The 16,492-nt window shown below is 33.7% G+C and overlaps 2 protein-coding genes across 2 annotated transcripts in view; both read right to left on the bottom strand.

Moving 5' to 3' along the window:
• Nucleotides 1-16,492, bottom strand: part of AstA (allatostatin A) — a 54,939-nt gene that overhangs the window by 5,121 nt on the left and 33,326 nt on the right. The gene's annotated exons all lie outside the window — the stretch shown is intronic.
• On the bottom strand, nt 12,065-13,021 carry LOC149477080 (uncharacterized). The gene has a single exon (XM_089711621.1). The coding sequence runs from the start codon at nt 13,019-13,021 to the stop codon at nt 12,065-12,067; it is 957 nt and encodes a 318-aa protein (XP_089567747.1).

The following is a 16,492-nucleotide window of genomic DNA, read 5'->3' as shown; positions in this document are numbered from 1 at the left end:
CGTTAACTGTTATATTTGTAGACTTAAGAATCGTATTACAAGATAAATAGGCGAAGAAGACGAATGAATTACGAACTGAAAAAAAAAAGTATTTTCATAAAAAAAAAACTCGTGTTAGTAACATCACTAGTAACTCGAGAACGGCTGAACGTATTTTGATGATTTTAGGTCAAAAGCTTAGAAGAGTCTACCTGGAAGCAGGGCAATCGACTAAAGTACTAGAGTGCTAGAAGACAGTGTACCAGAATGTCTTAAGCTTTAAGTTTATAAAAAGTAAACTATGACCATGTAATATAAGTTAGATTTATTTAAATATTTTCATTAAATTAATACTGTTATAACTTTTCTCATTCCCCATAAAGTTTGGTTTTACTTATTAGCTATGTATCATATTAATTCAACAATATACGTGTTTAATATTGATATTTTAATCGCAAAGTTGTGTCAATTAAAAAGTTTTGGGGACAAATGATTTCCCCTGTGTAGCGCCATAACTCTCTGAGTTTTTCTTACCAGATTAAACTCTTTTGTTGAAAGTTTTATTTTCAGTTTATATTATTAAATTTTGCTAAGTAATGTCCGCGACTTTTAACCTTGTGGTTTACTAGGACTTGAGGAGTTTTACCGTCTTTTATGCGAGCTTTTATTCATTAATTTTTTTGGTTAAATATTTACTTTATGATTATATTATACTTTCGTTATTAATTTTCGTCGTAAAGATTGTTGTTTATTTGATTAAAAGTTGTATTTTGATGTTCAAGTAGAACATTTACTGAATATCTATAAAATATAAGAAATGTTAGTTTGACCTTGAAAGTGCACCATAGTAGTTGGGTTAAAGGTCAACTTTGTTTGTATAAACAGGGAGTAAATATTTCATTTTAAGGTAACACTAGCCAAATACAAGAGGTTACCCATAAAAAGGCTTAATACAAGAGATAAGGTTACTTCATACTACATTCAAGTAGGTAACAACACGGTGTGTCCCTTACACATAAAACTGAAATAATAAATTAAATAACACGTATAATGAATTCTATCGCTCTGACGGGTCACGAGTGGCTGAATTGGTCAAGTATCCGCCCCGGATTTACGTGAAAGGATGCGGGTTCGAGTCCCGCCTCTTGATCGAATTTTTTCTATTCTTTAAAAATTTAAATTTATATAGGTAAAAATATTTAAATATATGTTTTTGTATGTACTACTCTGATTGAATACAGTTTTAGCCACAACTACTCAGAAGAGAGACATTTTTTTACACATTGATATTATGTTATCTATACTAATATTATAAAGCTAGAGAATTTGTTTGTTTGTTTGTTTGAACGCGCTAATCTCAGGAACTACTGGTCCGATTTGTAAAATTCTTTCGGTGTTAGATAGCCCATTTTCGAGGAAGGCTATAGGCTATACATATATCATCACGCTAAGACTAATAGGAGCGGAGCAATGCAGGTGAAACCGCGGGGCACAGCTAGTAAGTTCATAAAACTACACGAAGTCTACGATATGACATTGAGAAGCAATGAATAAATTACTGTAAAAAAGATAATACTATATTAAGCTCGGATAACCAATATCGAAAGATTTGCATTTTAATCGTGTGGTTATAAAAAACTATGATTATGTCCCGGTTTTGTCTGACTTGATCCGGGATTAAAATTCATGAAAAATACAGGAATATAGTAGCTTTAAAAGGTTGAAAGTCGGTTTATAGTTCGACTAGCATTCCGCTCGCGGCTTCGCCCGCGTTTTCCCTTTTTCCGGGATAAAATCTATCCTATGTGTTAATCCAAGTTACTCTATATACGTGTGCTAAATTTCATTGTAATCGGTTCAGTAGGATTTTCGTGAAAGAGTAACAAACATACACATAAACATCCATCCATAAGTATCTAGAAAATATAAAAGTTAGGGCTTCATATAAAATGTTTTCTTATTATCATTAAAAAATAACGCTGTATAAGGTAACGATAAAAAAATTCAATACCTGTATGTAAATTATCCATATTTTCAAGCCGTTCAAAAATCTATAGAAGATATTAGGTGCTCCGAAACTGTGACTCAGCATTTTGAAGTCCTGCGATAAGGCACGTTTTGGCGGGAGAAAACCCGTAGGATGCGATCTAACTCATTAAATTTAATTGCTTTTGAGACTTCTCAATTAACTTTATGGAGGTTATTGATAGATCTTACGATTGCAAATAATGTAGATTTTAAGCTCGGTATGTTATATGTAGAAATATTTTTCACATTTTTCGAAGCTATTGTTATAGTAAAGGATGAATAATGAACGCTTGTTTTGGTATAATTCATGGTTTTTTTTTTAACATACCTACAATTTCATTCCAGTTTTACATACGATAGAGATTTTTTAATAAAGTTCGCAATAGTTGGCTAGTTTAGTGCTCTAAAACATGATATTACTGTAACATTGTTTTATTTCTTCTTCGTCCTTTCCTTTCTTTAAGCTAATTTATACATATCGACAATATGACGTCGATATATATTTATAGAACTTTGACATCCTTTCACAATATCTTATTACTATACTAGAGGTCCGCCCCGGCTTCGCCCGTGGTACATATTTCGCAATAAAAGGTAGCCTATGTCCTTTCTCGGGTATCAAAATATCTCCATACCAAATTTCATGCAAATTGGTTCAGTAGTTTAGGCGTGATTGAGTAACAGACAGACAGACAGAGTTACTTTCGCATTTATAATATTAGTATGGATATAAAAGATGTTTCTATATAAGGAAATAAGTTCTCAATTACCCGTAATGTTAAAGAATAACAAGGAGTGCTTTGTTAATACTAACGACCCCATTATTTTGATTTTTTCCTGACATTTACAAAGAATCTACGTCAAATGTATTGACAGGTATTCTTATTGATGTGTCCCCGTGGGGCATGGGGCAGGGACTTACCGGTGATAGATTTTATTACGTTGATAAGGTTTTTAGGTAATTTAGAAAAATAAAGTTAGTTCGGAAAGCTAATTTTAAAATGTGAGAACCTAACGGCCTGACTCTACATACACAATACCTATATAATTTGATATAATTGAGTAAATATTATAGGCAAAGAATTACAAAGTTCCTGTTACCTATTTTATTAAAATCGTAGTTATTATAGTAAACTAGCTGTGCCCTGCGGTTTTACCCGCAGTGCTCCGCTCCTGTTATATCTTAGCGTGATGATATTATATTATAGCCTTCCTCGATAAATGGGCTATCTAACACCGAAAGAATTTTTCAAATCGGACCAGTAGTTCCCGAGATTAGCGTGTTCAAACAAACAAACTGTTCAGCTTTATAATATTAGTATAGATTAATAATTTTAAAACACACACCATTTATGTAGTAAAATTTAATACCCTTGCGGAGACGCGTTTTGCTCCGAGCAATTTATGAATTGAAAGTTGTGTAATTTTTATAAATATATTTTTCAATTATCATGATATGCCGTAAAGGACAGTTTTAATTTTAATTTAATTAATATTGTCCAATGTGCCATAAACATGTTAAAGGAAACGATAAAATACATAATTTTATCAATTTAGTTCAAAATATTTGACTTATTTAATTACTGTATAAAGGGCCGCCGTGTATTTACCGTCACGAAAACAAACAAACTTAAGGAATTTAATTGTAAACTTTTTTAATCAACGTGTAAACTAATGAATACTTTATTTCTTTCTTCCGTATTTCAAATAACACGAAAGTGAAAGAGCCGAAACACTGATTAGGTATACAAATTAATATATTATTTTTTTATGAAATCCTTTTAATTTGTGTGTTTCCTACTTTAACTACAACATTGGCTGAAATTCTTTTAGTTCTCAAGAGAGTATATTGAAGACTGCTTCTATTTCTACTAAATATTATGTAAGTTACTAAAAAAGAAACTGTTAAACCCTCGATTTGAAACATTACTTGTGTTTGGTACCTATTTTTCAATACATGGCTGATATGTTCCTTTGCAAGTATGTAATCAATATATATATATATATATATATATATATATATATATATATATATATACAAGTTATATCACTTTTTGATCGGGAGTTAATAAAAATAGCCCTTACAACACAATTTGCAGTAAAGCTGTGATCAACATCTTTGGTGTGAATAGCCATATTAAATTTTATGTATTTTATACGGTTTAACAACTTGAATCTATTCTTAAATCTTTATGCATACGATGTTAACTTAGAAAATCAAAAAATTATTCAAATATGGGTACCTACCTAATCCATACTAATATTATAAATGCGAAAGTAACTCTGTCTGTCTGTCTGTTACTCAATCACGCCTAAACTACTGAACCAATTTGCATGAAATTTGGTATGAAGATATTTTGATACCTGAGAAAGGACATAGGCTACCTTTTATTGCGAAATATGTACCACGGGCGAAGCCGGGGCGGACCACTAGTATACATATATTAGGTAGATACCCAGGTATAAGAGTGTTATTTATCAAAACTTCGATACGTGGACACGCTCTAAGTATAATATCTAGAATAGAGAAATATTTTAACATCGGGATGAAATAAAGAATGTATGTAATATTTTGAGATGTCTTGGAGCCATAATGCCGCTATTTGTGCATAACTTTTGCATAGTTTTTGTTATACTGTTAATTTTTATAATACCAACAATTGTAGAATAAAGAGTTAATAAAAATAAATAAAATAAACATCTTATCCATATCTATAGCCCTTATAAAATTATGACGTAATAAAAAAATCTCTTGTTCCAAGTATTTTTTCGATCAAAAATGACTAACACCAAAGTATGCAGTCATATGTATTACGTGTTACATTATCTATTGGTTACCAATCAGAATATAATTCCAGTAATCTGTGGATTTGTTTCAATCACGGCGATAAGATAGATTCGTAATTACTGGTATACATGGAAGTGCTTTTAAAATACTAGATATACATATAATTTGATATTATATTCTACGAACTAATGTATGGCTTTTTAAATAATTTATGAGTAAAGTGAACAGGCTTTTTATGATTTTAATGTGAAACTTATAAGTATATTCGTGTAATATAATTATGTACCAACCCAGGTTTTTAATTTAATACCTAAAGGTTATAACTAGTCCTGTTTTAATATTCGTAATTTCGTAGGTTCTTCTCTTCGATGCTGCTGTTATGACGATTCAAAAGTGCTTCTAGAAGAAAAAAATCTAATTGAAGAAATAAATGACTGAGTTATTTCTTTTTGTTTGAATTTGAGTTAAAAATTAACATTGTGAATGTTTCCATTTAAAACTAAAAATTGTTTTTAAAAAACTGTTTTTAAAATGAAAACTTCTTCCGCTCTTGATCGATTACCAACATGCGACGCTATTGAAAAAGTTTTCAACTTAAAATGTCATTTATTATAACTGTGAGAGCGTCGAAAAATAATAGGATATAATTGTTATTTCAAAACAAGTTAGGTCAACTTGTTGGTTAAAATTATCGTAACACATTTGCAATAATACATTATACATAATTATACATATTGTTCAATATTCAATGCATAGGTACATATTACTTAACTCTGAAATTACGTATTTGCATCAACTATATATTTATTTTTAATATGTAATTAAAACAATTTAATAATAGTAAGAAAATTCTTAAAAAAACATTAATTAATAATTTAATATAATTTCTTTTCACGTCGCAAAGCGAATGTTTCACAAAACACCTTTCTTACACCAACTAGTAATATCAGATACTAAAAGTTACTTCGTAAGTAGATAATATTGTTCCTTCCAGTGTGTGTTTATTGTAGTTGTTAAACTCAACCAACCAACCAGTAGTAAATCTATACTAATATTATAAAGCTGAAGAGTTTGTTTGTTTGTTTGAACGCGCTAATCTCGGGAACTACTGGTCTGATTTGAAAAATTCTTTCGGTGTTAGATAGTCCATATATCGAGGAAGGTTATAGGCTATATATCATCACGCTACGACCAACAGGGGTGGAGCCACGGGGGTGAAACCGCGCGGAGCAGCTAGTTTAAGATATATTTTATTCCTCTAATACAGTTTTATCCCAGCTCAATCTAGACCGAGCTAAGCATGCTCTCTCTATAAAATAACCAAGAGCAACCAAGTCTAACGACCAAACATCACATTCACTCAAATATTAAACTCGCTTACAAGCGTTCTATTAATATAAAATGCAAGCAGATTGGTTTGTACAGTGACTCATATCATTCAGTTACTAGATAAGCTTCCAGCTGAAACTATCTGATATTAAAATTGCAACAGTTCGTATCAGTTTATCACTGTTGCAGTTTTGTACAGCAATATTTTTTTGTTGGATTCATTTTTAGGGTTCCGTACGGAAAGGGTAAAACAAGACCTTATTACTGAGACTTCGTACGTATGTCACCAGGCTCTATCTCATGAACCGTGATAGTTGCAATTTTTACGATGGTGATGATGATGATATTTCTGTTGTCGCTATAACAACAAATAATAAAAATACGTGTGGCACTCGAGGACTGCCGCGGTAAAGCTATTGCATAGCATCGCATCGCTGTGCCGGTTGGTGTGGGGGGTGTTAGGTTTTTTCGTTACGGAATTTTTACATTCGGTCGCCGCGCTCAAAGTCTGACAAAAAAGCTATGCAATAGCTTAAAAATCAATACTAAGCAATGGTTAACACGGTGACCAGTTATTTGTCGTTGTTCTTTAGCTTATTCATACGGAACCTTTAGTCGAGTCCGACTCGCACTTGACCGATTTTTCATTCATTCAGAACAAGCTGTCAGTAGCGCATTCGATTTTAATTTAGTTCTCCAGCACATAGAAATGGCGATAGAATTTTTGATGAAAGACAATAGAAACAAAATTGTAGCGATGCAGATGCTATGAAGTATTGAATTGGGTGTTACAATGTTTGATGAGATTTTTATTGTAGGATGAATGCGTAATCAAAATTTCAAACTTTACGAAGTATTTTATACATGATTAATGTATTGTAGACTAGAGTAGATAATTTTTGAAACAAAAAAAAATCGCAGTCGGATGAAACCCATTAGAAAAGGAGGGGAATATGATAAAAATGTAAGGAAAAATAAATTACGGTCAATCCGAGTTCGGGAAGCGGGAGGGGGGAGCTTTTAAGAGAAAAAAATGGTTTCTCTCGATTTCCGACAAAACTACAAGTCCTATAGAAAAAAGTTCAATTGCAAAGTTGTAGGTAATTAAAAGTTCTACAACTTTTGTATTCACAATTTTTTCACATAACCTAAAAATTTAGGAGAAAAATTCAAAAAACCAAGTTTTTGGTCTTTTATTTCTATCTACTTCAAAAATTTTTTTTTTCTACGAAATTTGGTGGAAACTTACTTTATTATGTCCCAAATACACTGTAATTTATTTGATTGAAAATATTTATTTTTTCGCCTTATTTTGAATGAATACCAAAAAAACAACCTAATTTTCAATCGAAAAGTCACCCGTCAAAATATCAGCTTTTTTCAAAAACTTGGGGTGCCTTTTATTCATTGAAATCTCTACTTTCATATGGTGTAAAAAAAATAAACACCACCATAGTAAATGTTCTCAGGAAATGCATACAAACAGTCTGAAAATTAGCTTTTACTAAATCAGGCACACTTCTCGAACTACCTGAAATGTTTTTATCGACATTATTTTGCTTTTTAATATGCTGTAAAATATTAAACTTAGAACAGATAATTATTTTTCTTTTGAAATATTACCGAAAAGCCGATACAAGAGAAGATATAGAGTTCAAGAAGTGTGCCTGATTTAGTAAAAGCTCATTATCACACTGTTTGTATGCATTTCCTGAGAACATTTACTATGGTGGTGTTTATTTTTTTTTACACCATATAAAAGTAGAGATTTCAATGAATAAAAGGCACCCCAAGTTTTTGAAAAAAGCTGATATTTTGACGGGTGACTTTTCGATTGAAAATTAGGTTGTTTTTTTGGTATTCATTCAAAATAAGGCGAAAAAATAAATATTTTCAATCAAATAAATTAGAAAGAAAGAAAGAAAGAAAGAAAGAAAAAACATTTAATCCAACACACAAAAATAAAAGAAATAAAACATACAAAGAAAAAACAACAAAGTAACATGCATCGAACAAAAACAATATGAAAATTACAATAAAAAGAAGTATGCATGCCATTTACATTATACAACAATAGGTCAAAGGTATTGTGTGGTTGAATATATGTGTGTTGGATAGGGATACCACTCAGGAAATCTGTGGCTTTAGAGCCGCAGCACTGATTTTCAGTGGTTCCCATATCGCAACTGACGTTTGCAGTGATAGGTGCTACAAAATTATAAATTACTTAAAATTAATTAATAAATTATAAATCTAAATACACATTTAAAAATATACATCCATTATATGCGTATACATAAGAATATTTAAATATACTATTTACTTATATATCATATGCTAATACTATTCTAAGGTAAAAAATTCAACACACTGATAAAAATAATAAAATAACAGATAAAGTAAAAATAAATAGACTAAGATAATATTGCCTTATTTTTATATACATAGTTATATATATAGATATTTTTTTTATTTTATTAAAGAGCAACTAAGGTTGGCTGATTTGTTGCTGTATTATAAGTTTTTTGAATCCATTACGAAAGCTCGGCAAACTGCTTTTATTTCGTAATGGTGGAGGCAAATTGTTCCAACATTTAGTTGCTCGATATTTAAAGGCACCTCTGAATGCCATGGTGTGGTGTCGAGGCACAGCTAAACCAAATAAAGACGCCCTCGTTCTGTATACCGTGTCCGAATTTCCCAACCAGGATAATTTTTCGAAAAGGTATGAAGGTACATTAGACCGTATGACTGCAAACAGCAGAACGGCAAAATGCAGCCTTCGACGATTTTGCATGTTTAAAATCCTGGCGTTGTTCAGGTATGGCGTTATATGGGATCGGGGGGGCACATCCCAGCAAAAGCGGGCGCACGCATTTTGTACTCGTTGTATAGCTTTCTTTGAACGCGCGAGTATTCGATCTCCATACAACGCGTCCCCATAGTTAAATTTGGACAACACTAAGGCATCACATAGTCTAATTCTGAGCTTGGTCGACAAATGGCTTCTGATACGGTAGAGAACTTTCAGCCGGTAGTAACAATTGGAAATTGTTTGGTTAATATGTTTTTCAAACCGCAGTGACTCGTCGAAGACGATGCCGAGATTGCGAGCCTCTTTCACCCGCTCTATCGCCTCTCCATTTACGTATATTGGAGGAATCGTTTGCTCAATAGTTTTGATGTGATGTTGAGACCCCAGAACCATGAATTTAGTTTTAGAAGGATTTAAAACTAAGGCATTTTCTTCAGACCATGTAGCTATGCGGGTGAGATCGGAATTTAGTTTTTCGATGGCTGTAAGCTTTTCCTGAGGCGTAAATGAGATATACAGCTGAATATCATCTGCGTAAAGGTGGTATTTACAATGATGTATATTGTTAATTATATCAGCGGTGTAGAGGATAAAAAGTAAAGGGCCCAATATCGTACCCTGAGGAATTCCTCGCTTAAGACCTACAGGTTGCGAATAGCAAATCTTGCCATCATCATCTTCTACAGCCACACTTTGACATCGCTTACTAAGATAACTCCTGAACCAATGAACAACTGGGTCATTTAAACCGTAGTAAATTAATTTAGCTAAAAGAAGTTCAATATTTATGGTGTCAAATGCTCTGGAATAGTCCAACAAGACCAAAATGCTGCACTTACCATCATCTTGAGCTTCCAATATATTGTCCACTACATCCAGTAGAGCGGTTGTAGTACTCCTACCTTTTCTAAAGCCTGATTGTCGATGTGGAAGAATGTTTTTAGATTCGAGGAAACCAGAAAGTTGTGAGTGAACAATTTTTTCGATTACCTTGGAAAAACAAGGTAAGATACTAATGGGGCGGAGATCTTTGATTCCCTGTGGATTAGGCACTTTTTTTAACGGTCTGACTATAGCCTCCTGCCAAAGGTCCGGAAAAATACTGGTATCAAAAGACTTGTTCACCAAATGAGTCAGGGCTGGCACTATGAGCGACTGAGCAAGTTTAATCATCTCTAAGGATAATCCATCGACTCCAATGGCATTGGACTCAAGAGCTTTAAGGGCTTTAACAGTGTCAGATTCACGTATGGGAGCGAAATTAAACACATTATGGCTAAAACGTTCCGTTTCATAGTAATTTATCAGGTATTGTGATATATTGTTGTTTCCTGGTATGTTCATGAAATGTGCATTAATTAGATCCGGATTATTTATGTGCGCAGGTAACGACATCTCTTTTTCCGGCTTAATATGTACTTGATTCTTTATGTGTTTCCATAATATTTTAGGTTTATCGATGTTGCAGTTAACATATTTATTAAAATAGGCATCCTTTTCTCGCAGTATTGCGGACTTAACATATTTTTTCAGATCATTATAGTAAGGTTTGTATCGAGCATATCTCTTCGCCTTAACCTGAGCTTCATTTCGGCGCGCCATCATAAGTTTTATATTATATGTGATCCACGGATAATTCTTTTCCTTAATTTTTGTTGTCTTAAGTGGGGCATAATTGTCAAAAAGTACTATTAAAAAGTTTGTCATATATTTTACCATTTCATTAACATCGTCTAAATTAAATATAAAATCTAAATTTATTCTAGTCAGGCAATCATTGAATTCTTCCAAATCAATGTCTTTAATCGGTCTGTAGGTAACCCATCTCGAACCAAATTTTTGCTTTCGAATATTCACGTCGCAAACAATAAAGGCGTGGTTGCTAAGAGGTTCTACGTGATCTACTTGTATGTGCGAGATTGGAGCGTTAGTGCAAACTAAATCTATCAATGTTTCACTATCATTAACAAAATGAGTTGCCTCAGTAACGTGCTGGGTAAGATTCGCGGCCTGAATAAATTGATTGAATTTATTAGAACTTATTGAATTTTGTTTTAAATTAATGTTAAAATCTCCTAAGAGGACTATGTAATCGCACCACACAAATGTGCTCAGTGAGTCTGAGACTGCATCTAAAAATGTGTCACAGTCCAACCATGGCGGGCGATATGCAGTACCAATGGCGATAGACTTACCTCGTATTGTTAATTTAATCCACATTTGTTCTACTTGTGGGTGTGGAGGGCATGACAGTATGCTAAACGACAACCCGCGCACCACATAAAAGCCTACCCCACCACCTCGATTACGAATACTGGGCGGGCGCGGAACATGTTTAAGGCGATAGCCGGGTATGCGAGGAGCACGTCCCTCTTCTCCCTCTCGTAGCCAGGTTTCGTTGAGAGCCAAAATGTCCACGGCGTGACGTTCCACCGCTGCAATCAACTCATCGTGTTTCGTTCCCAACGAACCCGGATTTAGCAAACCAATTTTTAAAAATTTGTTTCTGATCATTTGGCTGTAAAATTATAAATTCTTCGTATATATTTTACCCTAATATTTGAAATAATCATATAATAAAAAATAAACATATATAATAAATCTAGTAATTTTAAATAATATATTATGGGTATATTATAACAATGAAATGGACATATGAGTTTAATTGAAATATAAATAATTATAAGCATATATTGTTTTAAAAAAATCGAGCCACCCAACCACACATATAAATTCCACAATGTAATATTTTATATAATTATAACACAATACATTCCGAGCGTAACAAGTATTATTTGCATGTAGCATGACGGATACAATTATTGCAATTGAAATAAAATTATATAATATAAGGTGACAAGGTCTTACACCAATTTTATATTTATTAAATAAAGGTTTCAAAGTCATAAATTTAACATCTGTAATATTAGCCCCTATGTCTTTATAAGAACGATTCAAAATTCTACGGTACAATATGTTATTATACATTGTTTTAAAAAACTTAACAAAAATGTGTTATGACTTTAGGTTTGAAAATAGTATACATAATATTATGTTCAAATAGTATGGATGTTTCATAATAATTTCGGATAGGATATAGCATTCAACAATGATTGCTAAATGGTTCAGCAACCAAAAACCTGACGCAGATCTGCTTCTGAGCGTATCAAATGAGAAGATGACTTAGCGTCACGTCTGGCAAAGATACGTCCACCGCGGGTCCATATAAAACGCCATTTTTTTGCATTCGCTTCCTCTCTTGCTAGATAAAATAGGTGACGATTTAATGACGTAAGGCGTTCGTTAACATAAAATCTGCGCGGCTGTTCCGGTATATCCATGCCTGACGTATCGGCCCCGCGCCGCACGCGCGCCGACTGCAGCAGCTGATCGCGCACACTGCGGCGCACGAGACGCACCACAATAGGGCGCGGGCGCGCCCGCGAAGCGCTAGTGCCGGGCGGGCTGTCAATACTCGATGCGCGGTCACGTTTCACGCCTACACGGTAAGCACACATCACATCCCGTTCTTCGAGTTTTACACCCAGCTTTTGCGCAAGTGTAACAACGGTGTGCATAGTGTTTTCACCAGTAAAATCGGGAACTCCCGAAATTTCCAGATCATTTAAAAGATGCGCTTGCTCATTTTCATTAAGTTGTCTTTTTAGGTTTTCTAATTCTTCAGTCGCATCTTTTTTCGCCGTGTTGCAATCCTCCAACAGTCTCACCCTCTCCTCCACTCCGTCCAACCGTGAGCTAAAATCGCCAACGACTTTAGTAAGGCGGCTCATTTCCTCCCGAAATGCGGACAATTCCGCGCGCAAAAGTTGAATCTCGCGCGCAAGTGTGGGTGTTTCTTTTCCCAAATCGGCGTTACACACATCCACAAATACGTCGGCATCCGTATCTTGTGTTATTTTAGTTATCTTATTTAAGCATGATTTGCATTGCCAATTAGAATTGAGTTTTGTATGCGGACTTATATTATGACATTGTCTATGATATAATGTATTACATTTCATACATTTAGCGCCATCTGTTGCCGCGTAAAATTTACCACAAGTGGAGCACTTATTGGCCATGTTATTATAAATTGATAATATCCTGGTAAATCTGTGTCCAGTATGGCTAACAGCTGATCGTCAGCTGTAAATGTTTATTGTTTAACTTGGCACTTAAAACTTAGTACGTTGATACAATATCACTGTGGTATACGCGCCTTGAAGTGTTTTTAAAAACTGTTCACATTTAACGTATATTTAAGTAAGTAAACTATTTTTAAAATTTTAAATAACTGAGAGCTACACCGACACTCCAAACGTCAATCCGACACCAAAATACAGTGTATTTGGGACATAATAAAGTAAGTTTCCACCAAATTTCGTAGAAAAAAAATAAATTTTGAAGTAGATAGAAATAAAAGACCAAAAACTTGGTTTTTTGAATTTTTTTCCTAAATTTTTAGGTTATGTGAAAAAATTGTGAATACAAAAGTTGTAGAACTTTTAATTACCTACAACTTTGCCATTGAACTTTTTTCTATAGGACTTGTAGTTTTGTCGGAAATCGAGAGAAACCATTTTTTTCTCTTAAAAGCTCCCCCCTCCCGCTTCCCGAACTCGGATTGACCGTAATTTATTTTTCCTTTTATTTTCATCATATTCCCCTCCTTTTCTAATGGGTTTCATCCGACTGCGATTTTTTTTATCTTTTCATTATTTTTAAAGGCTTCTACCCCAGTCTATTGTATGTAGTCCACTGTTTTATTCTTCACTAGCTTTCCGCCCGCGGCTTCGCCCGCACAGTTCCCATTCCCGTGGGATTTCCGGGATAAAACCTATCCTATGTCCTTTCTCGGGTATCAAAATATCTCTATACCAAATTTCATGCAAATTGGTTCAGTAGTTAAGGCGTGATTGAGTAACAGACAGACAGACAGAGTTACTTTCGCATTTATAATATTAGTATGGATTAATTTAATATTCATGTCATCCATAAATTATTATAAATTACACACATAAGTATAAAATATTTTGGCAAAGACAATATTGTATTAAATTATACGTAAAAAAATATTATTGAAAGAAATCTTCAGTTCTAAGATGACCGTTACTTGAATGAGGTTGATAATTTAAAAAAGAACGTGTGTGCCGAGCACACGTGTCAGAAGTGAAACTTCAAAGATACCTACTAAAGTCGTCGCCTTACTCTATGACGTGACGGTATTGCCAAGACGCGACCTTGTAATTTTACTCTCAACGCACCTAAAGAAGTTTCACTTCAAAAACAAAACAGACTATAATAAACTGACATAATAAACAGACACAAAGCAAAAAGGAAGCGCCTACACAATAGCTGAGAGCCTGGCTGAAAGTTTTAAACTGCGACCAAGTTAAACGTGGTTAAATGTTAAACAGAACAAACAAAACAAAAGATGATAAACATTTGCAGTTCATGAAGTTGCCAACAATGCTCGTGTATTTGACGAATGTATAATTCGTGTGGGATGTACAATGTGGCAATCAGGTTTGAGATTGTTGAATAAAACTATATATATAGATGTTTTGATTCATTTTTATAGCTTGCAAACAAGTTTCATTTGTCGTATTCTGTTGAAAATTTCTGTTTTTGCGTAGCGAGCGTGCAGAATTTTGATGTCATCTATACTTCAATATTATAAAGCTGAAGAGTTTGTATGTTTGAACGTGATCATCTTAGGAACTACTGGTCCGATTTGAAAAATTATTTCGGTGTTAGATAGCCTATTTATCGAGGAAGGCTATAGGCTATATATTATCACACTAAGACTAATAGGAGAGGAGCGATGCGGGTAAAACCGCGGAGCACAGCTGGTTGTGATATAAACATAGGAGGAGCACCACTTATGCTAATGAAAGAATATCAGACGCTGATTTCAGTATTTATCTTTGATTAGGTCTTTGTTACCTAGTTGTAAACTTTTGTAAATAATAAAAGTGCTGTTTAAAAATAGTTATAAAATTATATCATCGTTTTGTTCTTTACATAAATGAAGTTGAATTTCTAGATATTTTCAAAGCGCAATAAAAATGTAAATGTGAACTCTAAAGATAAGAAACTAAATGATTGTCGTTATTTATTATCTTTAAGAAGAGCATTGATTGTAAAATATTCAGTACGGTTTTTCTTAAAAGCAGCAAAGAGAGGAAATGCAGAGATTGGATTTTATCAACATCAGCTAGAAAGGTTAAGTGCACTTAAAGATATATAAATAACTTTAGTCATGAATTATTGTTCATTGTTCTAACAGTTTCGTAAAGTTACTTACAGATTTCCAACGTCACATTTTAACATGTAGAAATGTAAAAATTGCAATAAAAAAGCGTGTGTGCCGAGCACACGTGTCAGAAGTGAAACATCTTTGGCAAAATACAAAGATAACAAAATCGTCGCGTTACTCCACGACGTGACGGTATTGCCATGACGCGACCTTGAAATTTTACTCACAACGCGCCTAAAGAAATTTCACTACAAAATAAAATAAAACAAAGCGTATAATTACTATTTACCTAAGTATGTTATGGATTATTTATTGTTTTAAGTTCACATTAGCTAATTTACCCTAAATTAGCTTAAATATTATTAAGTCGATTTTGTGTTAACCTACTTTTTCATCTACCTAATAAACCTATTTTTTGTACACATAAGATTACTCGTTTCCTCTTTAGTATTCTACTACTTGTATAATAGACCGGGAGATACTGACACAAAATTTCGAGTCATTTGTAACAGGATGGCGGTTCTACAGGGGTCTTAGTACGCAATGACAAAAAGAAAAATGATGGTGTGAACGCTGGTACCGGTGGGTTAGTCGCGTGGGCGTTAGTCGAACTCGTCGGAAAAATAGCGAAAGTCAAACGATTTGTAACACAAAAATTTTAGAATTTACCGATAGCCCATAAAAAAGAAGTAGGCGGTAGTGTCATGCCATACTTTTCCGGTATGACTTACAGCCCGCCATACCGACGCGAATGTGTTGATTTAAAAAAAACAATTATTCAACCATTTGTACCAAGCTAACTTTTGCACAGGTAACCATCGTCGTGCAGCCATTTACGAAAATCGCCATGCCATACTTTTCGGACGATTCCAAATGGTCGCCATACCGCCGAAAATCTGCAAAAAAATTTTATTTCGCCTATCTTTTTGTACCAGTATTGCATTTGGCTTTTTGGAGAGTATTTGATAAAATGTGACCATTATTATATTTGCCATACTTCTAGTAGGGGGAAAAAGTGCTGTCATACTTGAAAAATAAATTTATTATTAATTTATATAAGTGAAGATTTCCAACACCTAGATCTTTGAAATTTTGTATTTATATTCGTTAATCCTCAAACTTACAGGAAAAATAAGTGCCATACTGTTACAAATCGTTTGACTTTCGCTATTTTCCGACGAGTTCGACTAACGCCCACGCGACTAAGCCGCCGGTACCAGCGTTCACACCATCATGTTTCTTTTTGTCATTGCGTACTAAGAACCCTGTAGAACCGCCATCCTGTTACAAATGA

The sequence above is a fragment of the Colias philodice genome, chromosome 26 (assembly GCF_061535455.1).
Source record: "Colias philodice isolate Cphi_HAF_F1 chromosome 26, ilColPhil1 Martin Lab GWU primary, whole genome shotgun sequence".
Taxonomy (NCBI): Eukaryota; Metazoa; Arthropoda; class Insecta; order Lepidoptera; family Pieridae; genus Colias; species Colias philodice.
The sequence above is the reverse complement of the archived record's forward strand: the minus strand, read 5'-3'. Positions and strand labels throughout refer to the sequence as shown.